The 26555-nt window shown below is 31.9% G+C and overlaps 6 protein-coding genes across 6 annotated transcripts; 4 read left to right on the top strand and 2 right to left on the bottom strand.

The window, feature by feature from the left end:
- Positions 1–2304: 2304 nt before the first annotated feature.
- On the top strand, positions 2305–5162 carry LOC128954458 (CLIP domain-containing serine protease B4-like). The gene is made up of 5 exons (XM_054300039.1): positions 2305–2383; positions 2504–2749; positions 3796–4057; positions 4294–4804; positions 4941–5162. The coding sequence occupies exons 1-5, from the start codon at positions 2305–2307 to the stop codon at positions 5118–5120; spliced, it is 1278 nt and encodes a 425-aa protein (XP_054156014.1). The 3' UTR covers positions 5121–5162.
- Positions 5163–6006: 844 nt separating this feature from the next.
- Positions 6007–8797, top strand: LOC128954457 (uncharacterized). Its single transcript, XM_054300038.1, has 6 exons — positions 6007–6091; positions 6426–8129; positions 8213–8298; positions 8380–8670; positions 8751–8755; positions 8787–8797. Exons 1-6 carry the CDS (start codon positions 6026–6028, stop codon positions 8795–8797), a joined length of 2163 nt encoding a protein of 720 aa, XP_054156013.1. The 5' UTR covers positions 6007–6025.
- Positions 8798–11290: 2493 nt separating this feature from the next.
- LOC128954456 (phosphoinositide 3-kinase regulatory subunit 4-like) lies at positions 11291–16078 on the top strand. The gene is made up of 7 exons (XM_054300037.1): positions 11291–11996; positions 12066–12974; positions 13072–13377; positions 13469–15317; positions 15407–15504; positions 15574–15811; positions 15870–16078. Exons 1-7 carry the CDS (start codon positions 11472–11474, stop codon positions 16076–16078), a joined length of 4134 nt encoding a protein of 1377 aa, XP_054156012.1. The 5' UTR covers positions 11291–11471.
- On the bottom strand, positions 15731–18557 carry LOC128954487 (succinate-semialdehyde dehydrogenase, mitochondrial-like). Its single transcript, XM_054300074.1, has 4 exons — positions 17889–18557; positions 17401–17805; positions 16987–17309; positions 15731–16591 (listed from the first exon to the last, which is right to left on the bottom strand). The coding sequence occupies exons 1-4, from the start codon at positions 18507–18509 to the stop codon at positions 16327–16329; spliced, it is 1614 nt and encodes a 537-aa protein (XP_054156049.1). The 5' UTR covers positions 18510–18557; the 3' UTR covers positions 15731–16326.
- Positions 18558–21317: 2760 nt separating this feature from the next.
- Positions 21318–22918, top strand: LOC128954455 (origin recognition complex subunit 2-like). Its single transcript, XM_054300036.1, has 3 exons — positions 21318–21935; positions 22009–22141; positions 22211–22918. The coding sequence occupies exons 1-3, from the start codon at positions 21322–21324 to the stop codon at positions 22916–22918; spliced, it is 1455 nt and encodes a 484-aa protein (XP_054156011.1). The 5' UTR covers positions 21318–21321.
- A 231-nt stretch (positions 22919–23149) lies between these two features.
- On the bottom strand, positions 23150–25900 carry LOC128954486 (phosphoinositide 3-kinase regulatory subunit 4-like). The gene is made up of 4 exons (XM_054300073.1): positions 25220–25900; positions 24263–25153; positions 23870–24175; positions 23150–23781 (listed from the first exon to the last, which is right to left on the bottom strand). The coding sequence occupies exons 1-4, from the start codon at positions 25742–25744 to the stop codon at positions 23179–23181; spliced, it is 2325 nt and encodes a 774-aa protein (XP_054156048.1). The 5' UTR covers positions 25745–25900; the 3' UTR covers positions 23150–23178.
- Positions 25901–26555: the final 655 nt, after the last annotated feature.

Genomic DNA, 26555 nt, shown 5'->3' with positions numbered 1-26555 from the left:
GATATTATAGATATCCGGGTATTGATTATGGTATCAATAAAGTCAATTCAATACGAAAACTATTGGCAATCATTATCTCTGATTAATGTGAAAATAGCAATGAATTTCAAACGTGATATATATTTATATAAATTATTATAATATAAATTAATTTAAATAAAATGTGTTAAAATTACCCAGTACTAACATTTAATTAAATAAATAAATAACTGATATATATTCAATTACACAGTTAGTATAAAATCACAAGTTTTTTTTATTGAAAAAAATATAAAAAAATATTACTAAATATTAATAATTTTTAAATAATTAATATTAAAAATGTTGTTTAAATTAAAAGTTTAATTAAACGACATTTTTTTAATCAATTTATTGTCTTAATTAAAAAAAATGATAGCGTATTTTTAATTAATTAATTATAGAATTATTAGTTATTTTCATTAAAAAACAAAAAATCTCCACATAATCATTATATTAATAGTACAACTTTTAGATAATAAGTAATTTTTTTTAAATTTATTGATTATAGATTATTTTACAATTATTATTATTTAATGAAATTATATGATTTATATTTAAAATATTAGTTTTTTGTTTATTTAGACAATAATATATATTTTATATACAACAACAACAACATGAAGCAGTCATTGAAATCAATGGATAATATGATGATTATTCTAGTAGTAGTAGTTGTAGTAATCATTATACTGGACATGTCGTTAATGTGGTCACCTGTAGACGGTTTTCACCATCACCTTAGCCGCAGCCGCGGTCGCGGTCTCCGCCATCATCTGCACCGCCGTTGCCAACAGGACTGGCAATGCGGTCGACTATTTTATTGCGATCGCATATATGATATTTGTTTGCTATCGGAGGACAACAATAATGATGATAATTATTATGATAATTATGAAAACAATGATAACAAACGTATTAACAATTATTATAGTCCTTGGCATCCTGCGGGTTAAACCCTAATTATGGACTAAAATAAATCAATCAATAGTAATATACAGTATATATATATATATAATAAATAATTTATTTATTTATTTTCTATTTTAAAAAAAAGTCTGTATAATTATGCTATTTGCAATATATATAAATTATAATTATTATAAATTAAGATTATTAAATAAAAATCAATATGAAATATGAAATATATTATTTATTTTATGATCTGATTTTTACATAATACAAATATAATAAACTATTATAACTATAATATCAATACTTTGTTTTTTATTAAAAAAAGTAGATTTTTAATTTGTTGTAATCATGTTATTTACTAATAAAAATAAACTTACTTAATAACAGATATTTTTTATTAGTGTTATATGTTTAGTATAAATATTGATAAAACATAATTTTTTATATTTATACATTAATATACTGAGATATATAAATGTATATATATATATGTTAAATATATAAGTTAATATTTTTTTTGGCTAATTCAGTATATATATTATACAACATTAACTTTTTTAGTTGTATAACATTTTCTAGTATGTAATGTTATTGAATGATTAGTGAATGTTTAAAATATTATTAGTTATATTTAATATATTTTTAAATATATTTTTTTGTATATATTATTTTTGTTACAAATTAAAGTTATCTAAAATAAAACATTTAAAAAAACTTTAATAAACAAAAAAATTGAATTTCAATTTTTTAAATTAATAATAATAATAATAATACAATTTAATAAATATGTCTATCAATTATTCTGGCTATTATTATATTATCAAGTTTTTAAAATACAGCGGCAATGGTCACTATAGGATTGCCAATAATGGACAACATCAGCAAAAATGTCACCAAAAATTAAAAATCTTATTAAATTATTTATTCATATTTTATATAATAATTTTATATTTAATTAGTTTATTCAATAGTTTTAAATTTGTCTTCAAATCCCAGATACTTATCGACATTCATCTGCTATCCTATTCAATGATTTTTATTAAGACACTGATTGGCAGCTTATTATTGTTGATAAATGGCAAACAAATATATCAACTTTTATGGTCAGTTCATATTAGACATGTTAGACAAAAAATCGATGATAAGGGCTGGTTAGCTGCCATTGTAATTATTGTCGTACACTTGACAATTGTGACGGTACTGGAAATGCTAGCAATTGTCATTGATGTTTGGATTGATGGCCACCAACTAATCCAATGTCTATTAATTAGACTTATTTATTTGCCACTAGACAATGCTAGATTTATTACCATAACAATTATTGGCTATATTAATCTAATGGTATCAGCTGATATAAAACATACATTCAAAATGCATACAACTATCGATAAAATAAGTCAACTGGCCTATCAATTGCATCAGCTTAAATTGATCATGCAACAATTAAATAGTATATTATGGTTAGACATTGTGAGCATGATAATTTGCTCTACAATTGAATGTGCATGTTCAATTTGTCTAATAATTGTATCAAAATATCAACTTTGGCACGTATTTATAATATTATTAGTAAAGGGATTGATAACATTGGTGGCACTGGTTTATATTGGATCACTAAACTACCGGGCCTTTACATACGGTATTGATGAACTGGATAATCGTTTTATCAAAGACAGTGGTTATTTAGGTGTCGCCGAAACACGTAAACAGTATCGACGGGCGTTTGATATCATAAATCGTTTGAAACAATCGTCAAACGATATGTACATCAGTCCGGTAGACAATAGGCGGACACTGGTATCGCATATGGCTTTCAGTATAATCAACATTATTATCACATTAACAATAGTTTTTATAAAATATGAGACAACATAAATAGCAATACATTTTTTAAAAATAGTTATTATTATTATTAAGTATTGGATAATACTATAAGTTATAGTCTTATAAGTGTAAAAATATTTATCTTATTTTTGAATTGAAATTAATTAAATTAATAAATTCTTTTAAATAAAAAATATATATATTTATATAACTTATTGTTTCATAAATTTCAAAAAAAAACTAAAAACAAAATCAATGAATTGAAATTATTATTTGTAAATTCATAAAAAAATATAATATAAAAGTAAAATTATTTATTTATTTTTTACATATATATATATATATCACTAATTATTAATTGTATAGTAATTTTAATAATCATTATTTGGATAACTATCGAGAAAGCTTACAACAACAACAACAACAACAACAACAACAACTACTACTACTACTACTACTACTACTACTACTACTACTACTACTACCACTACTACTACTACTACTACTACTACTACTACTACTACTACTACTACTACTACTACTACTACTACTACCACTACTACTACTACTACTACTACTACTACTACTACTACTACTACTACTACTACTACTACTACAACTACTTTGAAATTAAATAAATAATTTTTTTTATTAAATTCATTATTTAAATATTTATAAAATGTATTTTATTACATAGTATTTGTTAAGATTGAGTAACAAAAACAAAAATATATTTTTAAGTTTATTATTAAATAATTTTTAAAAAAAACATATAAAATATCAATTTATGAAATTTAAGTATTTTATGAAAATCATATTAAATATAAAATTGTTTTATAAAAACTACATATTTATTCAATTTTAAATAATATTAATATTTAAATTTCTAATTAAAACATTTAATGTTTGGATAATTGTTAAAAATGTTTTGTTTGATAGTGTTGTGTAAGTAAACTTTATTATTATTATTACAATTATTATATATTTATAATAAAATTAATACAAAAAAAAAACAAATAATTATAAAAACTTTTAAAGTCTTTATCAGTGTTTGCAATGTTGTTAATGTTGTTGTGTTTGGCCTACAAATCGGTGATTATCCGGACATTACTAATACTACTGACTGTGGTATCGGTCGTGAGTCGCAACTGATGACCGACCGGTGCTTTGAATGGCACAGTAGTCGTGATTTAATGGACACTTCCTCCTCCTTGTCCTCAATAGTCAACGGAAGGGACGCAAAGAGGGCTGAACTGCCATATATTGTATACATCGAGGAGTGGAGAGACAACAAACTCAGGTATTTTGACTTTTTAAAAATATATATATATGTATATATTGTATGAATAACTCTCTGGGTGGTTGGTTGGGTGGGTGGATTGAGGGTGAGTATAAATCTAGGATAATCTCCAGTAAGGATAAGATAGCTTTATCATATCTCAGCCCCACCACAACCTACCGCCACCCCCTAATAGCGCCTCCAGATCCAACATTGAACATATATATATATATATAGATATTTATGTTATACTACAGTTCCAGGTGTACGGGTTCGGTACTCAACCGTAATTGGATTGTAACGGCCGGTCATTGTATGATAGATTGTTTGCCAGACGCTTGCAATTGGAAAGTATATCCGGGAATTGTGGACATCAATGATAAAGGAGACGACTATGGAGTCAAACGATTTATAATACATGAAAACTATACGAATCGGGTTAGCGATGACAACGATATTGCATTAATACAAGTCATGAAATCAATGAATTTTACGGCAAAAAGTGGTCAATACTATCGGCAAATAAATTCTATTTGTTTGCCGCAAAATGGTCTCAACAACACCGGCGGCGGCGGCTATAAGTATGCATTGATTGCCGGCTTTGGTTTAATGGCTAAAGAAGATAAGTATTACTTAATCGATGATCACATTCAACCTAATCGGCTACAAATGGGTTGGACTCGGGTATTGCCGGTCAAACCGAATGATAATCCCAATCACTTGACGGTCAATGTCTTTCCATTTCCCGGCGGTTCTCATACTTGCAATGTGAGTGAGTGAGTGAGTGAGTGAGTGAGTGAGTGAGTGAGTGAGTGAGTGAGTAAGTGATTGAGTAGTGTTTTTAATTTTTTAAAACTAAATAATGAACTAAAATTATTTTATAATCAATTAATTTAAATTATAGGGCGATTCTGGTGGTCCACTCATACAGTATATCAACGGTAGGGCTGTTTTAATAGGTGTGGCGTCCAGTACTAGGCTATATAAAGCTACTTATAAGTGTGTATTAGAGGAACAGGTGAATATGACATTCATCAAAGTGTTAACAAAAATTAATTGGATTAAACAACAAATTAATGGATAGTTTCAGAGAGAAAGAGAGAGATTTAATACATTATTAAAATACGGGGAAAATGTTAATTTAATTAATAATTTAATTTGTTTACTATTAGCAACAATATACTATAAAATACAGTTTAATTTACGTGTTAGTACTATTTATTATTATTATTATTTTAAATACTACTACTACCATCACTACCACCACTACCACCACCACTACCACCACTACCACCACTACCACCACTACCACCACTACCACCACTACCATCACTACCATCACTACCATCACTACCATCACTACCACCACTACCATCACTACTACCACGTTTCGATCTTAAAGGGGGTTATTTAGTCTTATCACTACCCCACCCCTTGCTTAACCCCATATTACTATTATTGTCAATATAGTTACTACTAAATATACTAATATACTTTTTTTTATTTAATATAATAAACAATTATTGTACTTTTAGACTAATAAATTTATATTAAGCTATTTTATTTGATATTATTTTTTTTTAAATATTATTATAAAAATTAATATATATAAATACACTTAAAAATAATATTGTTTATACAATAATATTATATTATTAAAATTTTACATAATATAATTATCATAATGTAAATATTTTTATTAAACTAATTTTTCAGTCAATATAATATAAAATTATTACAATTTAAAATTAATAAAATAATAAAACATCACGTAAACATATCTAATAACAATATACAAATGTATTATTTTGTTAATTTATATTATATCTAATTTATAATATTAACATTTAAATAACAATATATGATATAATTATAATTAAAAAAATCACTGATAATAAATTTTTATTTTAATACTATTTGAGTAAGAGTTAAGGTAAAAATAAACTTAAAATACAGTTTTTTTAATTGTGATTTTTAAAGTTATGAATAATGATTAAATTATTAATAATTCATCTAATAATTATTTCGATTAACCAGGACAGTTTATTATGCAAGGTATTTATTTATTATTAAATTACATTATTAATTTTATAAAATTTATAGTAAATTTTTTTATTTCCCAAAAAAATGTTTTTAAAACTAGTATTTATAACTAAAACTAGAATATATTATATTTTAATTTTTGAATTAAAAATTAGACTAATTGTATATAACTAATGTAATATATTATAATATTATCCTTAAGTATAATATATAAAATTTAACTGGCATAATATTGATAAAATCTATTATAAAATAATAATATATATACTAAAATTATAATTAGCTTAATAATATTTTTCTATTAGATTTAATTAATAGAAAATTGCCTTATTTTTATTGCTATTAGGCAATACCATTGTCACCTAATCCTACAAAACTGCCGGCACTAGGAGTAGTGGCCCAATTGGGCGAGTTTTATGATGCCCGTACCGATAGATTTTATCCATTGACAATGTTTAGTACAACCAAACTGCCCGATACATTGATTAATATACATAGCAATGCTAAAACTGAAACCGATTTTGTTTTATCAAATACAATGGAAGAAAAGCTAATGAAAATGCATGTAAAAGCAGAGTTTAAGCTTAACGTACTGTGCGGACTACCCATTGAAATCGGGGGAACAGCAGGTTTTTTATATGACAAAAAAACAAGTTATAAAAGTGCCAAAGTATCGCTTATACATACAATTAGTACAATACACGAATCGATTACACTATCCGATGAAAATCTGAAACGATTAGTGAATATGGAGATCATCGATAAAATCGATGCCACTCATGTAGTAACAACTCGACAATGGGGCGGACACTTTATGCTGACTGCCCAAGATACTAACTGTTCCTATGATAATGTGATTGACATCAGCGGTAAAATGGGAGCTAAACTATCGCTTGGTTTTGCTGAAATAGGTGGTAGTGTGGACGGGGGGATTAAATCCAATGTTACCGAACAGTATAGACATTATTCATTTAAAATCAGTGGTGATGTCGTTCCTGATATAATGCCAACATCTATAAAGGATGCCTTTATATACGCTAGTACTGTAAGTAAAGACATGGTCAAAAACAACAATGGTTACGGTAAGATCATCGAGTACACTTTACTACCGATCAATTTTATCAGGCAACTATGGGAACGTGAAATTAAGCATGATGCATTTATTGAAAAAATTAATGATGAAATTATCAATAATTGTATTAAAATGTTTGACGGTATCGACACTATAAAACTACAGTTTCACGATATTAGTGCCGATTTAAACCAAATGGATTCATTTATTAGTAGTATAGTGTTGGACGAGTTCAATATATTGGTGGAAAGTTTTACAACATATAGTACAATACAGACACAGGAGCTACAGGAGCTGCTTATCCGTATTCGGTCAGGGAATGAAACGGTTAACCGATTGAATGATTATCTGAAAAACCCGTCACACGAAACATATTCAACGTATGCGATGACCAAAAAAATTGATTACTACTTGGATTTGCTTAAGAAATTAGATTCAGTTGTCATTACCGATGCCATCAATATTAATAAGGACTGTGTGTTTAACAAAAAAAATCGCTTACAATATAAACTATATGATTACGATAACGTTAATCTCTATATATTATTTTATAGCTGGCAATACAATATCAAAGATAATAAACAAGCCATCAATCAATTTAGACGTCTTATTGATAATAATAATAATAATAATAATAAAAATAATGCAGTTTACTGTACATACAATTATGAATCGATGGATACAGAGGACATGAGTTTGGCTAATGTTAGCCATAATGAAACCAAACCGCAGATAACCTATTATCTAAAAAGTGATATTCATGTGAAAAATTTAATGCCAATTGAAAAACGTTATGATTTTCTATTGGTGTGCGGTATCTATAATAGCAGAGTAAGTTATAAAATTGATTGCAGTAAATACAATGTCTATAGAAATGTTTGGCAAACAATTGGCGATTCAATGATTGATATACAACAAGATATATTCAAATTAATTGCATTTAAAAATAACATTTATGCTATCGGTGGCAACAAACAAGTATGTATTTAATTAATTATATATTATACATATAGACATATATATATTTTAATTTTTTTTAAAAATAATAACTTATTATTTAGTCCCATTGTACAAATTTGTTGCAAAAATATGATCCATATCTTGGTAGTCCATGGAGGGCAATGTCGTATTTAATAATACCTAGATGGTTAGTATATTAATTTTTTATCATAAAATTTATGTATAAATTTTTTTTAAATAATTTTTTTATGATAAATTCATGATTTAGTGATTTCGATGCAACTGTTTTCAACAATAATCTATATGTTTGCGGCGGTTATGATCCGATATTATCAGAAACTATAAATTCCTGTGAAGTCTACGATTATGATCGTAACAAATGGACAGTCATTGAAAAAACAATGACTAATTTACCCTTTAAGATGCATTTGCTTATACACATGGGCTATATGTATGCAATAGGTCAGCAAGTAATGGACGAAAATATTAATATTATTGAAAAATACAATCACATTACTAATGAATGGATTATTATAGGAAATACAACAACATATCTTAGGTTTTTTTTAATAAATTTTATTATTAAAATTTTGTTTTATAAAAATCATAATTAATTTATTGTTTTTTTTTGTTATTTAGCAATTGTGTCGTTTCATTTAAAAATTATATATATAGTTGTTTTTTAAATGGTAACGGGTTATTGAATTGCTGGAAATTTGATCCATTAAAAAATGAATATACACTAATTGGTAATTATTTCTATATTATTTAATTAAATATTTTTTTTTAAATTAATTAAATGAATAGTATTTAATGATACTAATAAAAATATTTAACATTAATATTTATATATATATATATATATAATACTAATAGAATTACTATAGAATTTATTTATTTATTTTTTAAATAAAACAATACTATTAATACTGTTACTATTTATATTAATTTTTTTATAAAAGCATCGACGACCATTCACAAATCATGTAATTTAGTATCTTATCATGATACTTTATATGTTTTCAGCGGTTCAATTTATCAAAGTAATATAAATTATTTTTTAAGAAATCAAATTTTATCAATTGGTTATACTGTATATATATATATATATATATATATATATATATACAGTATAATAGTTTAATTTAATTATTATTTTTTTAAAAATAATTATTAAACTTAATTTTAACAATAAATATATATATACAAATAACTTTAAATTAACATAGATTTAAATAATATTATTATTATTAATAATTTTTGTTTACAGATAGATCATATTATGAAATATATGATAATAAAAACGACAAATGGGTTAACGCAACTGATATACCATTTGAAACTATTTACGGGGTATTTGTTTAAATATTTTTTTAAATTTTTTTTTGCAAAAATAATAAATATTTGTTTTAATTAATTTAAGTATTTTTTTTATTTATATATTAATAAATTACAGGTTACTGGCTTTATATCGTCATAAATACATAATAAATGTTTGACAATTTATTTAATGCTTTAATTTACTTGATTAACTATTATACTATTTTTTATAACTAACATGATTTTTTAACTAGCTTATTTACTAATACACTTATATTCAAAAAATTTATAATACATACAATTATATAATAATATGTATTACAAGTTCACTAATTTATAACATTTACTAATCCTTATATATATAATTACTAAAAATTAATTACTAATAAATAATTGATTGATATTAATCTATACATTTACACAAAATATTTTAAATAAACTAAATTTTAGTTATTTTAAATTAGTTTTTTTTAAATATTTTAATATTTGATTGACTATTGTTAATGTTATCAATTATCAATTTATTTGTATTGTTGAAAAGTTTTGTGTTAACTGTGATTTTTTTTGTTTAATTTTCAATAAAAATTAATAATTAAATATCAATATGTAATCAAAATATGTAATCAAAATATATAATCAAAATATGTAATCAAAATATACAATAAATTATTATACTATAAAATAAAAGTTGTTTTTTTTGTTTAAATTATTTTTATATAATTAGTTGTCTAAAAAAAATATATTAACTTATTATATTACAATTAATATAAAAAAATATAATATAATTAAAATATAATTTAATTATATATATATATATATAAACTTTTAAACTCTTTATCAGTGTTTGCAATGTTGTTGATGTTATGGTTGGCCTACAAATCGAGTGATTATCCGGACATTACTGATACTACTGATTGTTATTAAATATAAAACTGTTTTATAAAAATTACATATTTATTCAATTTTACATAATATTTAAATTTCTAATTAAAACTTTTGAAATAATTGTTAAAAAAAAGTTTTTGTTTGATAGCGTTGTTTAAGTAAACTTTATTATTGCAATTAATATACAATTAAAAACAAATTACAATAAAGCAAATAATTATAAAAACTTTTTAAACTCTTGATCGGTGTTTACAATGTTGCTGTGGTTGGCCTACAAATCGGGTGATTATCCGGACATTACTATAGACTACTGACTGTAGTATCGGTCGTGAGTCGCAACTGATGACCGACCGGTGCTTTGAATGGCACAGTAGTCGTGATTTGAATGAACACTTCCTCCTCCTCCTTGTCCTCAATAGTCAACGGAAGGGATACTTAATTTAATTTAATTAAATTTTGTAATTTATTGACCAAAAAAAACCAATAAACTAAATTAAATAAAATTAATATAAAACTTTTAGTTTAAAAAAGTTTTTATTAAAAATATAAAAATATTTATTGTCGTAATTCATGTTCATTATTATTATTATTATGTAATATAATATTTATTTATTTTTTTATATATACAGTAATATATATTAATAAATTGCATCAATTTTTTCATAATAATAATAATAATAATAATAAATATCAAATACATTGTCTGTATTATTGAATATACAGTAGATATAAATCATATGATATTATTATTTAATTATTTTTTGTTAATTTAATCAATCAATCAATAAGTACTGTAAATATGATGTTATAATTAGTTAAAAAAATATATAATAACTTGTATTTTAATATAAATTAATTAAATAATTAAATTAATTTTTAGATTAATAATAATAATAATAATAATTGTATTGTTATTATTGTGTGATTATTATTATTATTATTATTATTACATAATTAAACAAAACGTTAAGTCAATGACAATAACAATGTATTGATTGAACTGTTTGTTTGTTTTTACTGTATTTTGTTGTGTTGTTTACCGCCGCAGCCGCTGACCGGCCACTATCGGTTGGTGGCCACAGTACCGCAGAGAGAGAGAGAGAGAGAGAGAGAGAGAGAGAGAGAGAGTGATCACCAATTCATCTCAACACACCAATGGGCAACGCACTGGTCGGTACCGTATCGCAGGCCATACACCCGATCGATCACTATCTGGCCGATGTACCCGAATTTCAATACCAATCGTCGCTCGGGTCGACCCGATTTCTGAAAGTGGCCAAATGTGGCCACTACGAAGGCGATTGTGTAGTCAAAGTATTGGCCGTCGACGATCCGTCGCTCCCGTTGGCCGCTCACAAGCAGCGCATCGAACACTTGTCGACGTTGACCGCCCGTAACGTATCGGTGGCCGCCTTTCATCGGGCCGTTATTTGTCCGTCGTTTGCCTACATTGCCCGCCAGTATGTACGCTATTCGCTATACGATCGCCTATCGACTCGACCGTTTCTGACCGCCGGCGAAAAGTCATGGCTAGCCTATCAGTTGGTCAAATGTTTGGATTGGCTTCACGGACACGGCATCAGACACGGCGATATTAAACTCGAGAACATACTTATTACGTCCAGTCTGTGGCTAGTGATTACCGATTTGGCCACTTATAAACCCGTACTGTTGCCCGACGTAAGTTTTTTTTTTGTTGTCTAAATCTAATGGCCACTTACTTACGGTAATTTATTATACCATTGATAGGACAATCCGTCGGACTTTTCCTATTTTTTCGACACATCGCGTCGCCGCTGCTGTAATATAGCTCCCGAACGGTTTGTCAGCGACAGTTCGGGTCTACAATCGGCGACTGCGGTTGACTATACGATGACTGGACCCATTGGATCGGCTGCTTCTGCTGCCGCCACCACCGCCGCCGGTGGCGCCAATAGTCAGCTGCTGTTGACACCGTCGTCACCGCAACCACCGAAAGAACCACAATTGACGCCCGAAATGGATATGTTCAGTATCGGCTGTGTACTGGCCGAACTGTTTTCCGATGACGCACCCAACGGTAATCTATTTGATTTGGCCGAACTGTTAGCCTTTCGTGTCGATCAATACTATCCGACGAAAGCATTGGACAGTATATCCAACGAAACCATACGGGAATTGGTAAAAAATTTGATCAGTCTTAAGCCAACCGAACGTAAACTTAGTGGCCAAATATTGGCCGAACTTAGCGGATCATTGTTTCCCGGCTATATGAGCACACTGTACGACTATTTGCAACAATTGGTCAGATTGCCGCCCGATGCCAAAGTAATACGATTGTCCCGCGATTTGGATCAACTATTGTCGCTAATACTGTCACAAGAACCGCACGGTCTGCTACTGGTTCTGGTAGTGATTACGTCGACAATGCGGGCACTCAAACACATACATTGCAAACTATTAGCCCAACGATTGGCCTGCAAGATAGCAGCGGCATCGCCGATAATGTCGGCCTATATTACCGACCGATTGTTACCCTATTTGTTGCATTCGCTGACGGATAGCGATCCGCGAGTCCGGGCCGAAGCCGTCTACTCGATAACCATTAGCTTAGAACAGGTGGACGATTTGCCGGCCAGCGATAACAACGTATTTACCGATTATATTCTTCCAGTTTTGGTTAGTAGTAATATAACAACAATAGATTTATTATTAATTTTTTTTTACCGATTATTGATTTTTTTACCGATTATTGATTTTTTTTTTACACTTCAAGTGTCAAGTAGTGTCCGATCAGTCGGCATTCGTTAGGCTAACACTGGCCGCCAATATTAGTCGGCTATCGAAAGTATCGCTAAATTTTTTATCCCAATCGTGCGACCAAAACTACGACGAAGAGCTAACCTTATTGCACAATTCGTTTCAATTGATTGTCACCCAATTGCTTACCGACGGTAACAATTGTGTCCGTCGGACACTATTGCTAACGCCGTACAGTTGTGCCAATTTGTGTGTCTTTTTCGGACGACAAAAGACCAACGATCTGATCCTAAGTCATATCATAACCTTTCTGAACGACAAAGTATTTGATTGATTTGATATGTTTTAGCATTTTTCGGTTGTTGTTGTTGTTGTGATAATAGCCTCTAATTTATTGTTTTGTTTTTTTACAGAACGACTTTCAACTTCGGGCCTCATTTTTCGACAACATAATAGTCATAGCATCCTATCTCGGCTCAGATCAGTGCTCAAAGATATTGCAGCCACTACTCCAACAGGGACTGAGCGATGCCGAAGAGATTATCATCTATAAGACAATAACATCGATGACATCGCTCATTGAACAAGGATTGCTGAAAAAGTCCATAATCTATGAATTGCTTCGCGAAGCCGTACCGCTATTGTCTCATCCAAACCTATGGATCAATCAATCGATGATTTCATTGATTTTGACTCTGTGTTCTCGGCTATCGTTAGCCGATATTAGCTGCAAAATCAAGCCGTTAGTCGATCCCAATCTTCAACGACAGATACATTCGCTGAAAAATGGTCGCCTACTGAAGGACTCGCTCTATCCGTTACTGCCGCGCAGTGTCTACGATCTGATTGTTGGCCAATCAAAGCTCAATATTGACCGATTTTTCGAGTGTCTAATTCAAAGGAAATACTTGCGTCAAGTGGTCAGACATCATCAGCAGTCGGTAATTGTTTTGGAGGATGCACTGTACACCCGACTCACTCACGAAGGTATTAACGAACAAATTGAAGACCAATTGGTATCGCTGGCCGATCTGATCAAAAAGATTTACCGAAACAAAAAAAATTTATCGACGAAAAAGGTGTCGGGAATGATAGCCATTACTACTACTAATACTACTGGCGATCGTCAGAAAAATCGCAAATATTTTAGTGTAGTAATTGGCGACAGAAATCGCAACAACAATACCAATAACAACAACAACAATAATGGCAGACAACAGCAGCCGTCGTCGTCGTCGTCATCGCATAGAAGACAGGCGTCGGCGATGAACGAAGAATGGTTGCATATGTTTGGCTCGAAAGTCCAATTGGTTTCGTCTAACGGCGACAATACTATTAGCGGCGTCGACGATGATATCGATGGCAGTATTCCAGTGGCACAGGAGGCCAGAGAAAGTGGCGGCGGTGTCGGCGTCGGTGTTGGTGGTGGTAGTGAACAACAGCACGTCCAGTGTCCGCCGTGTCAGCTAGAAATCAAACGATTGATTCAGTACAAGAAGTCTAACTTTAATCCGTTGACAACAACAACAACATCAGCGACAACTGTTCGCTGGACAGACGGCCAACCATTTAAGCCGAAAGGAGTACTAGTAGCTCATCTGCACGAACACGAAAAAGCGGTCAAACGGGTATTGCGTGTCGGCAACAATTCATCGCTGTTTGCCACCTGTTCCGCTGACGGTACTGTCCGAGTATGGGATGCATCGAAAATGGAGGGCAAAAGTGTTATCAATCGTTCGCGACTGAACTTTGTCGCCCAATCGAAACTGAATCCCCAGTCGATGGGCGGTATGACCTACTGTGGCGACTGTCTTATTGTCTACACTAATACCAATCACGTACACATATTGGAGATCAATCAATCGCCGACGGCCCGCATGAAACTGTTGAACAGTTTTCAAGTCATACCCGATATCGACGGTTCGGTTATTACCGATATTACGACACTCGGTGCCAATACGTTTGCCATGTCGTTGTCCGATTCGTCGATACTTATCTACGATCTGAGAACATTGGTTACGTCAACGGCTACGACGGCTGCGGCTACCGAAATAAAACCCGTTCACAAGCTTAACATTGCGGCCCACGAACGAGTTATTACGGCCATCGACGGTAACGATTGTGTGATGTTTTGCGGTACCTATAGTGGCCTATTGATTACATTTGATCTGCGATTTCTATTGCGCTCCAATACGTCAGCCTATATGACACAGAATCGGGTCCGACGTATCAAATATACCGACGATGGTCTCTATTCGTCGGGTAAAACAAAACAAAAGACTTTTATATACTTTTTTTTAAAAAAGAGATTTCAATTTAATTCAATTCATTTTTTTTTTGTTTTTTTACAGCTCAGGGCAATTGTGAGGTCACACTGTGGGACTGCGAAACCGGTTCCCGATTGAAGACACTGTGGGCCAGTACGGCACCGGCACTATCAGTCACACAGGTATTATAATTATAATTATTACTATTTAGTAGATTTAATGTATCGGTAATTGTTATATTTTTTTTGTAGGCGTCACCGCATTCAGTGCTCGGTATGATTGTATCGAAAGTGGGCAACGATTCGTCTATAATTACATCGGGAACCGATATGCGTATCCGCTACTGGGATCTGCAGCAACCGGAGCGCAGTTACATTATCAGCGACAATGCCAAAAGCCAGAACAATGGTGTCACCTATACCTCAAAGTTTATCGAAGGCATACAAGTGATACAGGAATGTCAAGATGACAACAACGGTGGTGTTGGTGGTRGGTGGTGGCCTTCATCAGCCGCCAGTGTCGTCACCGTCAACTTCATCATCGTCAGCATCATCGGTGGTGGCCACTACTACTGGCGGCGCTGGTGTCGGCGGTACTCATTATTATCAGCAGCAGCAGCACCACCACCACCACCATTCGACATGGGATCACCAGGCAGTTAGTCCATCGCACCGGGACTGTATTACTGATATTGCCCGAGTCAACCATCTATTGGTGTCGGCCAGCAGTGACGGTGTTGTTAAAGTGTGGAAATAATTGTTTGTTTGTTTTTTTTGTTTGTAGTTGTTGTTGTTGATGTGATAATTACGGGACAATAACATTATCGACATATATATGATTTTTTTTTATATATATACAGTAAATTATATATCAATATATTATTATTATTATTATTAATGACTATTAGTTTTTTTTAATATACATTATTCGTAACTCTCCCTCTCTCTCTCCCCCCTTCCCCTCTCACTCAATGTACGGCCAGTACTACTACTACTACTACTGACTCAAAGGCCGCCCCAACACATATACTTGACATCGAGAAATTCGTCGCAACCGAAATGCGAACCTTCGCGGCCAATACCCGACTGTTTGACCCCACCGAACGGTACTTCGCAACTGGATATTAGTCCCTCATTGATGCCAATCATACCGACTTTTAGCGAACGACTTACCCGCCATATCTGTGCACTGTCTTGCGAATAGAAATAGCCGGCCAGTCCTCCCTGGCTATCGTTGGCCAATGAGATCACTTCCTCCTCGGTTGAGAATCTTGTGTGTCCCGAGTGAGAGAGAGAGAGAGATAATTAAAATTTTTATATAATTTAACAGTAAATTATGATAAAAAATATATCGACTATTTTTTTGTAATGTCTATCTATTCATCAATTGCTCTCTCAATCTCTATTGTGTGTGTGTGTGTGGATCAATCATTGGTGATATTAATAATAATTGCATAATTTTTTTTCATCAGTATATATATATACAGTATATTTTTGTTATTAATTTAAATTTTAATATCACATCATATGATTGATAACAACACATATTGTTAGAGCAATTGTTATTTAATAGTAATTAAATGATAATTATATATAATATAAATGTATATCTAATATGAATTGTTAATAATTAAATTATTATTATTATTAAAAAAAACAAATTACCGATATATTGGTGCCAACGGACCAAATGTTTCCTCATTAGTAAATAGCATATCACGGGTAACATTGGTAACGATTGTTGGCTCGAAAAAATTGCCGCCAATATGTTTGCCGCCGCAATAAATGTTGGCCCCTTTGCCGACAGCATCGGACAAATGGTGTCTAACTTTATCGACTCCACGTTCGTTAATCAGCGGTCCTAAAGTGGTACGATTGTCTCGGCCGTCGCCCACAATCAACTCTTTGGCCATTTTTTCGGCCAATCGCTGGACAAACTTGTCGTGAATACCTTTCTGAACGAATATACGGTTCGCGCAAACGCATGTCTGTTGCCAACCGAAAAAAATCAAACAATTATCGGCTAATTATCGKTTTTTTCCGGGGRTGTAATAAATAATAATAATAATAATATATTACTTGTCCGGCATTGCGAAACTTCGAGATCATACAGCCGTCGACAGCTTTGTCCACATCGGCCGAATCAAATACAATGAACGGTGCATTGCCGCCCAATTCCAGACATACCCGTTTGACTGTCGAGGCCGACATTGCCAACAGTTGTTTGCCGACAGCTGTCGATCCGGTAAACGATACGACACTAACTTCGGGCGATTCGCATAACAGTTTGCCAATCGGTCCAGCATTTGTCCGATCCGACGGTATAACATTGACCACACCGGCCGGTACGCCAGCTTCTTCGGCTAGTTTGGCAATAGCCAGACCAGAAAACGGTGTATCCTCGGCCGGCCTGATAACGGCAGTACAGCCGGCAGCCAATACGGCGCCCAACTTTCGGGTAATCATAGCGTTCGGAAAGTTCCACTGGTAAGCGGGAAACAAAAAATATCGGGAATATCACTGATTATAAAAAATGGTTACTAAAAAATTAAAAACACAATACTAACTGGCGTTATGATGGCCACTACACCGGCCGGTTCTTTCGTATACATAACACGTTTGTCGGGCCACGGACTCTGCATCAGACAGCCGTCTAGACGTTTGGCTTCTTCGGCAAACCATTCAAAGAAGGAGCCGCCGTAACCTATTTCGCCAATGGATTCGCGTAACGGCTTTCCGCACTCGAGTGTCAATAGACTGGCCAATTCGTCCTGACGTTTCATCTGCAGGTCAAACAATCGTCTGAGTATTGATGACCGATATTTGGCAGTTGTCCGACTCCACGAGCCGAATGCTCGGCCGGCGGCAGCAATAGCGTCGCCAGTGTCCAGCAAGTCCGAGTTGTACGCCTGGCCAATCGACTGGCCACCGTCGATAACGGCCGGGTTGTAGACGGGAAACGTTTTTCCGCCGCCGCCGCTATCAGTGGTGGCCCGACGCCACTGGCCATCGATATAGGCAACCGATTGTAATTCATTTAGTAGCCGACTGGCCGACGTTGTCGTCGCCGCTGATGATGATGAGGAAGACATATGTTTTGGGCAAACAATGATTTGTCGGCCGCCGCGTCCGCCGCCGATGATTGGCCTCAAAGTTTGACGTATAGACGACACCAACAATCGTGACATTACTTCAATCAATGGATCAATTGATTTGTTTTTGAATACTTAAAGTTTGAATACTAATAATAATTATTAATTAATTAATTAATTTAATAATTAAATAATTAAGTCATTTATTTAAGCTATAAATGTAATCAAAAAAAAAATCAAATAATTTTTTTTGTGATAACAGTAATCATATCATTAAAATTAAAACTAAAACTAAAATATGATATATTTTTTTAAAAACAAAATAACATTTATTATCACTTTTTTTAGTAGTTTTTTTAAAAAAAAAATTATTAAATTATTTTATCATTTAATTTAATACATAAAAATTTAATCATTTTTTTGTTGTTATATTTATTTACTATAGCAGTATTTATTTGCTTGTATTTATTTGCCTACAAATGCATTATTTATTATACAGTGCAGTGTACAGTGACTTAATCTAAATAGCATTGCCATAATAAACTTTAAATTGTATGGTATTATAGACAATAAATAGTATACAAATAATATAGTAATAATAATAATAATAATAATAATAAAACAATATAATAATAATAATCTTTATTTAGCATCAAATTGCAATGAAATATAAAACGTAATAATGAAATTATTTTTTACAAAAATATTAAAATCATTTGTATTACGTATAAAAAGAGGTAAATCAGAGAATGTATTTATACAATAGTTAAAATAAAATTTATCTAATAACTAAATAAATTTATAAATTTTTTAAAGTACAACAGTTTTAAGACATTTTTGACTAAAAAATGCACTTAATAATTATTACAAAACAAAATATTAGATATAGTTCAAATAAACTGTTACTAATTAAAACTATTAGTACTATATATTGCAATAAACTGTACTTTGTTACAATAAATGTATTATTAAAATTTAAGTTTTTAAATTCAATCATAAACGATTTTATAGTTAAAAATTGTATAATCATTTATTAACTACTTAAGGCTATTAAAGCAATGCAATCTAAATATATAATTTAATAATTAAAAAATATATAAAATATCACGTATATTACATATAATAAATTAAAAACAAAATAGACATTTAAGACAAACTTATGATTTATTAATATTCATAAAATATATTTAGAAAAAGATTTAATAAATTAAATATTTAAAAAATAGGCTAAAGTGTAGTTTACTACCGATTAATGAAATTTAGTTTTTTACAAATAAATCATATTTATTGTCAAAAGTATACGATTTAATCAAAATTTAGCCGCAGAAGCTAATTATTGATAACCAAATTTAGTGTATAATAATCTGTATTCCCTTATAATTGGGTTAGTTAGTTAGGGATAGATTAAATAATGGCGGCCTGTAGGCCGCTAGGTCTAATAGATTAGGTTTGGTAATAATGTTGGGTTAGGTTAGGTCAGGTTAGGCTTACCTGAATGCCAGAATAATGTTTAAATTTTCTTTTCAATAATTAGCTTCTGCGGCTAAATTTTGATTAAATCGTATACTTTTGACAAATATATGATTTATTTGTAAAAAACTAAGTTTCATTAATCGGTAGTAGACTACTTTTTTGCCAAAAAATAATTTCTAAATATAAATATTTAATGTTAATAATACTATTTTATGAATTAAATTTATATAAACTAGAATTAAACTATTTTATTTTTTTAATATATGAATTCAAGTGATAAAAATAAAAAAAATCAGTTTTAAGTTTTATATAATAGGGTTTAATGGAGTGTTAATATAAGTTATATTTCTTTTAAATATGTTTTATGTATATTAATAAATTAGTTTGTTTTTAATGTATATGTTCACGAACTCCTGAAAGGAGTACGTATTTGCATTTTATAAGTCTGTCTGTCCGGTGCCCCACGAGGCCATAGAATCGAATTCACGCTCTGTTACACATATATTTATTTATTTTTTCAATTAAAGAGATCGTGTGGAAATGCTTTTATAGCATTCTTAATTGGTTTTTTAATATATTGTTATATTTTTTATTTAACTATTGTATAAATACATTAAATGGTTTACCTCTTTTTATACGTAATACAAATGATTTTAATATTTTTGTAAATAAATAAATTTTATTATTTCATGTTTTGTATTTCATTGCAATTTAATGCTAAATAAAAATTATTATTATATTATTATCTATTATTTAGTGTCTATTATACCATACAATTTAAAGTTCATTATGGAAATGCTATTTTGTAGGCAAATAAATACAGGCAAATAAATACTGCTATAGTTAATAAAATTTTTAAAAAAAATTTAAACGAAAATATCATATGATATTAATACTATAGCAAAAAAAAATAAAATAAAAACTATTTATTATTATTAGTTTTAACAAAAAAAAAATTATTATTATTTCAATTAATATTAAATTGAATTCAATTGAATTAAATTTAATAAAACATTTATTACTTAATAAATATTAAATACAATAATAAGTACTGTATAATAGAAATATGAATCTAGCCATCAATAACGTCCATAAATTTATAATGCATAACACTCCCCCCTCCCCTCACGTGCCATAATATATACAAACAATATAATACAAACATTACACACACACACACACACACAAACATTATTGGAGACGTTATTGATGTAAACAACAACAACAACGAAATATTATGTTTGTGTTGTTGTTGTTATTATTGTTATGAAAATACAATAATAATAACAATAATAACAATGCATTCAAACTGATTGATTGGCCGCCAAAACGTCAACACAAACAACAACAACAACAAACAGGAGCTTAAAAACGTGTTTTCAGTCGCACGTAACACGTGTTTTGCTATTATATAATACTAATAATAATAATAATAATGTCGCCAAAGAAGTTGTCAAACAAATCGTTGTCGTCGTCGTCGGCGGCGATGAATACAAAGACAACAGACTCGACATCGTTGTCGTCGCCGTCGCCGACAAAAAGGGTCCGATCGGCTCTTGTGGACAATGAGGACACTGACGTAACAATCATTGTGGACAAGAGTCACCTGAAGATGACCGCCGCCGCCGACAACGATTTAGTCGGCGATGGATTGAATAACCGCCACAACACTCGCGACGGCTGTGGTGGTGGTAATGACGGCGGCGGTGGCGGTACGTCCAGCGATGATGATGATGACGATGTGAACAAAATGTTGGCGTCGACTACAACGAGTACGTCCGCCACCGCTGCCGCCATCATTGCCGACAACTATTTTATGGCTCAACGCCGTCATCAACAGCGAACAAAACGGTCGACTACCGGTGCCGATAGCGACCAAATGAAAAATAAAAGCACTTCGGAAACTATGGCCAAAGTTATGAAAGACTTTGATCTGACCGAAGACCAGATTAAAGTGATTGTCGATCGACAGTCTGTAGCGGAACGGAAGCATCTGATGGATACTTATGTCAATAATAACTGTTTTGACGATTGGATGAGTCAGTTGTGGTAAATATTTATTTATTTAATTTTTTTATAAATTATCAATTTTTTGAAATTAATTAATTATTATTATTATTAGTTGCGGTTTCAATGTCCTGCTCTACGGTTTGGGTTCAAAGCGAAAGCTGATGGAAACGTTTGCCGAAAAACATCTATCAGATGAACACCACATAGTCATCAATGGCTACAACAATGAGGCGTCGCTCAGACACGTAATGATATTTTATTTTATTTTTTTAAAAACTAAATTATATTTTAAATGATTTATTTATAATCAACAGATTATACTGGTTTTGAGCGAAGTATTAGACGAATCAATAGTCGACAACAACATGAAGATTATCGACAAATTAAATTCAATTGAATTTGATCTCTATTTGGTTATACATTCCATTGATTTTTTGTTTGCCACAAATCCGAAAATCAAATCATTTATTGGCCAACTAGTTGTTCCGCACCGATGTTCGCGCATCAGAATTATAGCCAGCGTTGACCACATCAACAGTGGACTGATTTGGTCGACCACTGAGGCCAACGCTTACCGATGGTTGTGGTTCAATGTACCGACACTCGAGTCCTATTCAGTGGAAAAAGCGTTCAGCACTGGCCTATCGATGCTAACCGGTTCGGCAAAAAGTTGGTCACAATCGCTAACCTATTCATCTGTTAAACATGTATTTGATTCGTTGACAACAAACGCACAAAAGATATTTCTACTAATTTTACAGCATTTTGTCGATAAGGATGTGTCGAACACTAATAATAATAATAATAATAACGGCTTTCCGTTTGCCGATTGTTATGATTTGTGTCGGGAAGAGATGTTAGTCATATCGGAGACAACACTCAGAGCACAGATCAGTGAATTCAAAGATCATAGACTATTGAAGTCGAAGAAGGGCTGCGACGGCGGAGAAGTGATTGTCGTTTGTTTAGATAAAACTGTTGTCCAAAGCTTTTTAGATAGTCATCCAAATAATGATTATTGAAAATTACTATACAATTAATAATTAGTGATATATATATATATATGTAATAAATAAATAAATAAATTTACATTTATATTATATTTTTAGTTTATTTTTTTCTATGAATTTACAAATAAAATAATTTCAATTCAAAAATAAGATAAATATTTTTTTCACTTATAGACTATAACTTATTGTATTATACAATACTTAATAATAATAATAACTATTTTTTTTAAATGTATTGCTATTTATGTAAATAGTATACTATTAGGTAATTTTTAGTAATTATATATTTGTTCGTTAATACCTTCGTGAGTGAGCCGGGTGTACAGTGCATCCTCCAAAACAATTACCGACTGCTGATGATGTCTGACCACTTGACGCAAGTATTTCCTTTGAATTAGACACTCGAAAAATCGGTCAATATTGAGCTTTGATTGGCCAACAATCAGATCGTAGACACTGCGCGGCAGTAACGGATAGAGTGAGTCTTTAAGGAGGCGACCATTTTTCAGCGAATGTATCTGTCGTTGAAGATTGGGATCGACTAACGGCTTGATTTTGCAGCTAATATCGGCTAACGATAGCCGAGAACACAGAGTCAAAATCAATGATATCATCGATTGATTGATCCATAGGTTTGGATGAGACAATAGCGGTACGGCTTCGCGAAGCAATTCATAGATTATGGACTTTTTAAGCAATCCTTGTTCAATGAGCGATGTCATCGATGTTATTATCTTATAGATGATAATCTCTTCGGCATCGCTTAGTCCCTGTTGGAGTAGTGGCTGCAATATCTTTGAGCACTGATCTGAGCCGAGATAGGATGCTATGACTATTATGTTGTCGAAAAATGAGGCCCGAAGTTGGAAGTCGTTCTGTAAAAAAAAAACAAAACAATAAATTAGACGCCATTATCACAACAACAACCGAAAAATGCTAAAACATATCAAATCAATCAAATACTTTGTCGTTCAGAAAGGTTATGATATGACTTAGGATCAGATCGTTGGTCTTTTGTCGTCCGAAAAAGACACACAAATTGGCACAACTGTACGGCGTTAGCAATAGTGTCCGACGGACACAATTGTTACCGTCGGTAAGCAATTGGGTGACAATCAATTGAAACGAATTGTGCAATAAGGTTAGCTCTTCGTCGTAGTTTTGGTCGCACGATTGGGATAAAAAATTTAGCGATACTTTCGACAGTCGACTAATATTGGCGGCCAGTGTTAGCCTAACGAATGCCGACTGATCGGACACTACTTGACACTAGCGAAGTGTAAAAACAACAAAACAAACAAAACAAAAATCGGTAAAAAAATTAAATAAATCTATTGTTGTTATATTACTACTAACCAAAACTGGAAGAATATAATCGGTAAATACGTTGTTATCGCTGGCCGGCAAATCGTCCACCTGTTCTAAGGTAATGGTTATCGAGTAGACGGCTTCGGCCCGGACTCGCGGATCGCTATCCGTCAACGAATGCAACAAATAGGGTAACAATCGGTCGGTAATATAGGCCGACATTATCGGCGATGCCGCTGCTATCTTGCAGGCCAATCGTTGGGCTAGTAGTTTGCAATGTATATGTTTGAGTGCCCGCATTGTCGACGTAATCACTACCAGAACCAGTAGCAGACCGTGCGGTTCTTGTGACAGTATTAGCGACAATAGTTGATCCAAATCGCGCGACAATCGTATTACTTTGGCATCGGGCGGCAATCTGACCAATTGTTGCAAATAGTCGTACAGTGTGCTCATATAGCCGGGAAACAATGATCCGCTAAGTTCGGCCAATATTTGGCCACTAAGTTTACGTTCGGTTGGCTGAAGACTGATCAAATTTTTTACCAATTCACGTATGGTTTCGTTGGATATACTGTCCAATGCTTTCGTCGGATAGTATTGATCGACACGAAAGGCTAACAGTTCGGCCAAATCAAATAGATTACCGTTGGGTGCGTCATCGGAAAACAGTTCGGCCAGTACACAGCCGATACTGAACATATCCATTTCGGGCGTCAATTGGGGCTCTTTCGGTGGTTGCGGTGACGACGGTGTCAGCAGCAGCTGACTATTGGCGCCGGCGGCGGCGGCAGCAGCCGATCCAATGGGTCCAGTCATCGTATAGTCCGCTGTCGCCGATTGTAGACCCGAACTGTCGCTGACAAACCGTTCGGGCGCTATATTACAGCAGCGGCGACGCGATGTGTCGAAAAAATAGGAAAAGTCCGACGGATTGTCCTATCAATGGTATAATAAATTACCGTAAGTAAGTGGCCATTAGATTTAGACAACAAAAAAACTTACGTCGGGCAACAGTACGGGTTTATAAGTGGCCAAATCGGTAATCACTAGCCACAGACTGGACGTAATAAGTATGTTCTCGAGTTTGATATCGCCGTGTCTGATGCCGTGTCCGTGAAGCCAATCCAAACATTTGACCAACTGATAGGCTAGCCATGACTTTTCGCCGGCGGTCAGAAACGGTCGAGTCGATAGGCGATCGTATAGCGAATAGCGTACATACTGGCGGGCAATGTAGGCAAACGACGGACAAATAACGGCCCGATGAAAGGCGGCCACCGATACGTTACGGGCGGTCAACGTCGACAAGTGTTCGATGCGCTGCTTGTGAGCGGCCAACGGCAGCGACGGATCGTCGACGGCCAATACTTTTACTACACAATCGCCTTCGTAGTGGCCACATTTGGCCACTTTAAGAAATCGGGTCGACCCGAGCGACGATTGGTATTGAAATTCGGGTACATCGGCCAGATAGTGATCGATCGGGTGTATGGCCTGCGATACGGTACCGACCAGTGCGTTGCCCATTGTGTGTGTTGAGATGAATTGGTGGTCACTCTCTCTCTGTCTCTCTGCGGTACTGTGGCCACCAACCGATAGTGGCCGGTCAGCGGCTGCGGCGGTAAACAACACAATAAAACAAACAAACAGTTCAATCAATACATTGTTATTGTCATTGACTTAACGTTTTGTTTAATTATGTAATAATAATAATAATAATAATAATAATAATCACACAATAATAACAATACAATTATTATTATTATTAATCTAAAAATTAATTTAATTATTTAATTAATTTATATTAAAATACAACTAATTATAATCATAAATATATTTACAGTACTTATTGATTGATTGATTGATTAAATTAACAAAAAAATACAATAAATAATAATATCATATGATTTATATATATATACTGTATATTCAATAATACAGACAATGTATTTGTTATTTAATAATATTATTATTATTATTATGAAAAAATTGATGCAATTTATTAATATATATATTACTGTATATATAAAAAAATATATTATATTACATAATAATAATAATAATGAACATGAATTACGACAATAAATATTTTTATATTTTTAATAAAAACTTTTTTTAAACTAAAAATAAAGTTTTATATTAATTTTATTTAATTTAGTTTATTGTTTATTTTTTTTTTTTTTGGTCAATAAATTACAAAATTTAATTAAATTAAATTAAGTATCCCTTCCGTTGACTATTGAGGACAAGGAGGAGGAGGAGGAAGTGTTTTATTAAAATCACGACTACTGTGCCATTCAAAGCACCGGCCGGTCATCAGTCGGCGACTCACGACCGA

This window comes from Oppia nitens, unplaced genomic scaffold (assembly GCF_028296485.1).
Source record: "Oppia nitens isolate AA-2021 unplaced genomic scaffold, nextdenovo-longstitch-racon4-pilon3 scaffold27_pilon_pilon_pilon, whole genome shotgun sequence".
Classification (NCBI taxonomy): domain Eukaryota; kingdom Metazoa; phylum Arthropoda; class Arachnida; order Sarcoptiformes; family Oppiidae; genus Oppia; species Oppia nitens.
The sequence above is the reverse complement of the archived record's forward strand: the minus strand, read 5'-3'. Positions and strand labels throughout refer to the sequence as shown.

Excerpts from the sequence above, each read along its gene's own strand:
- LOC128954457 (XM_054300038.1), top strand. The coding sequence starts at position 6,026 with ATGATTAAATTATTAATAATTCATCTAATAATTATTTCGATTAACCAG. Across the intron at positions 6,092-6,425 it reads AGGACAGTTTATTATGCAAG|GCAATACCATTGTCACCTAA; the intron begins GTATTTATTTAT and ends TATTGCTATTAG. Across the intron at positions 8,299-8,379 it reads TATTTAATAATACCTAGATG|TGATTTCGATGCAACTGTTT; the intron begins GTTAGTATATTA and ends TTCATGATTTAG.
- LOC128954487 (XM_054300074.1), bottom strand. The coding sequence starts at position 18,509 with ATGTCACGATTGTTGGTGTCGTCTATACGTCAAACTTTGAGGCCAATC. Across the intron at positions 17,806-17,888 it reads TAGTGGCCATCATAACGCCA|TGGAACTTTCCGAACGCTAT; the intron begins GTTAGTATTGTG and ends CCCGCTTACCAG. Across the intron at positions 16,592-16,986 it reads CCGTTGGCACCAATATATCG|ATTCTCAACCGAGGAGGAAG; the intron begins GTAATTTGTTTT and ends GGGACACACAAG.
- LOC128954458 (XM_054300039.1), top strand. The coding sequence starts at position 2,305 with ATGCATACAACTATCGATAAAATAAGTCAACTGGCCTATCAATTGCAT. Across the intron at positions 2,384-2,503 it reads GATCATGCAACAATTAAATA|TAAAGGGATTGATAACATTG; the intron begins GTATATTATGGT and ends TAATATTATTAG. Across the intron at positions 4,058-4,293 it reads TGGAGAGACAACAAACTCAG|TTCCAGGTGTACGGGTTCGG; the intron begins GTATTTTGACTT and ends GTTATACTACAG.
- LOC128954486 (XM_054300073.1), bottom strand. The coding sequence starts at position 25,744 with ATGGGCAACGCACTGGTCGGTACCGTATCGCAGGCCATACACCCGATC. Across the intron at positions 25,154-25,219 it reads AACCCGTACTGTTGCCCGAC|GACAATCCGTCGGACTTTTC; the intron begins GTAAGTTTTTTT and ends TACCATTGATAG. Across the intron at positions 24,176-24,262 it reads ATTATATTCTTCCAGTTTTG|TGTCAAGTAGTGTCCGATCA; the intron begins GTTAGTAGTAAT and ends ACACTTCGCTAG.
- LOC128954455 (XM_054300036.1), top strand. The coding sequence starts at position 21,322 with ATGTCGCCAAAGAAGTTGTCAAACAAATCGTTGTCGTCGTCGTCGGCG. Across the intron at positions 21,936-22,008 it reads GATTGGATGAGTCAGTTGTG|TTGCGGTTTCAATGTCCTGC; the intron begins GTAAATATTTAT and ends TATTATTATTAG. Across the intron at positions 22,142-22,210 it reads ATGAGGCGTCGCTCAGACAC|ATTATACTGGTTTTGAGCGA; the intron begins GTAATGATATTT and ends TATAATCAACAG.
- LOC128954456 (XM_054300037.1), top strand. The coding sequence starts at position 11,472 with ATGGGCAACGCACTGGTCGGTACCGTATCGCAGGCCATACACCCGATC. Across the intron at positions 13,378-13,468 it reads TAACCTTTCTGAACGACAAA|AACGACTTTCAACTTCGGGC; the intron begins GTATTTGATTGA and ends GTTTTTTTACAG. Across the intron at positions 15,505-15,573 it reads CGGCACTATCAGTCACACAG|GCGTCACCGCATTCAGTGCT; the intron begins GTATTATAATTA and ends TTTTTTTTGTAG.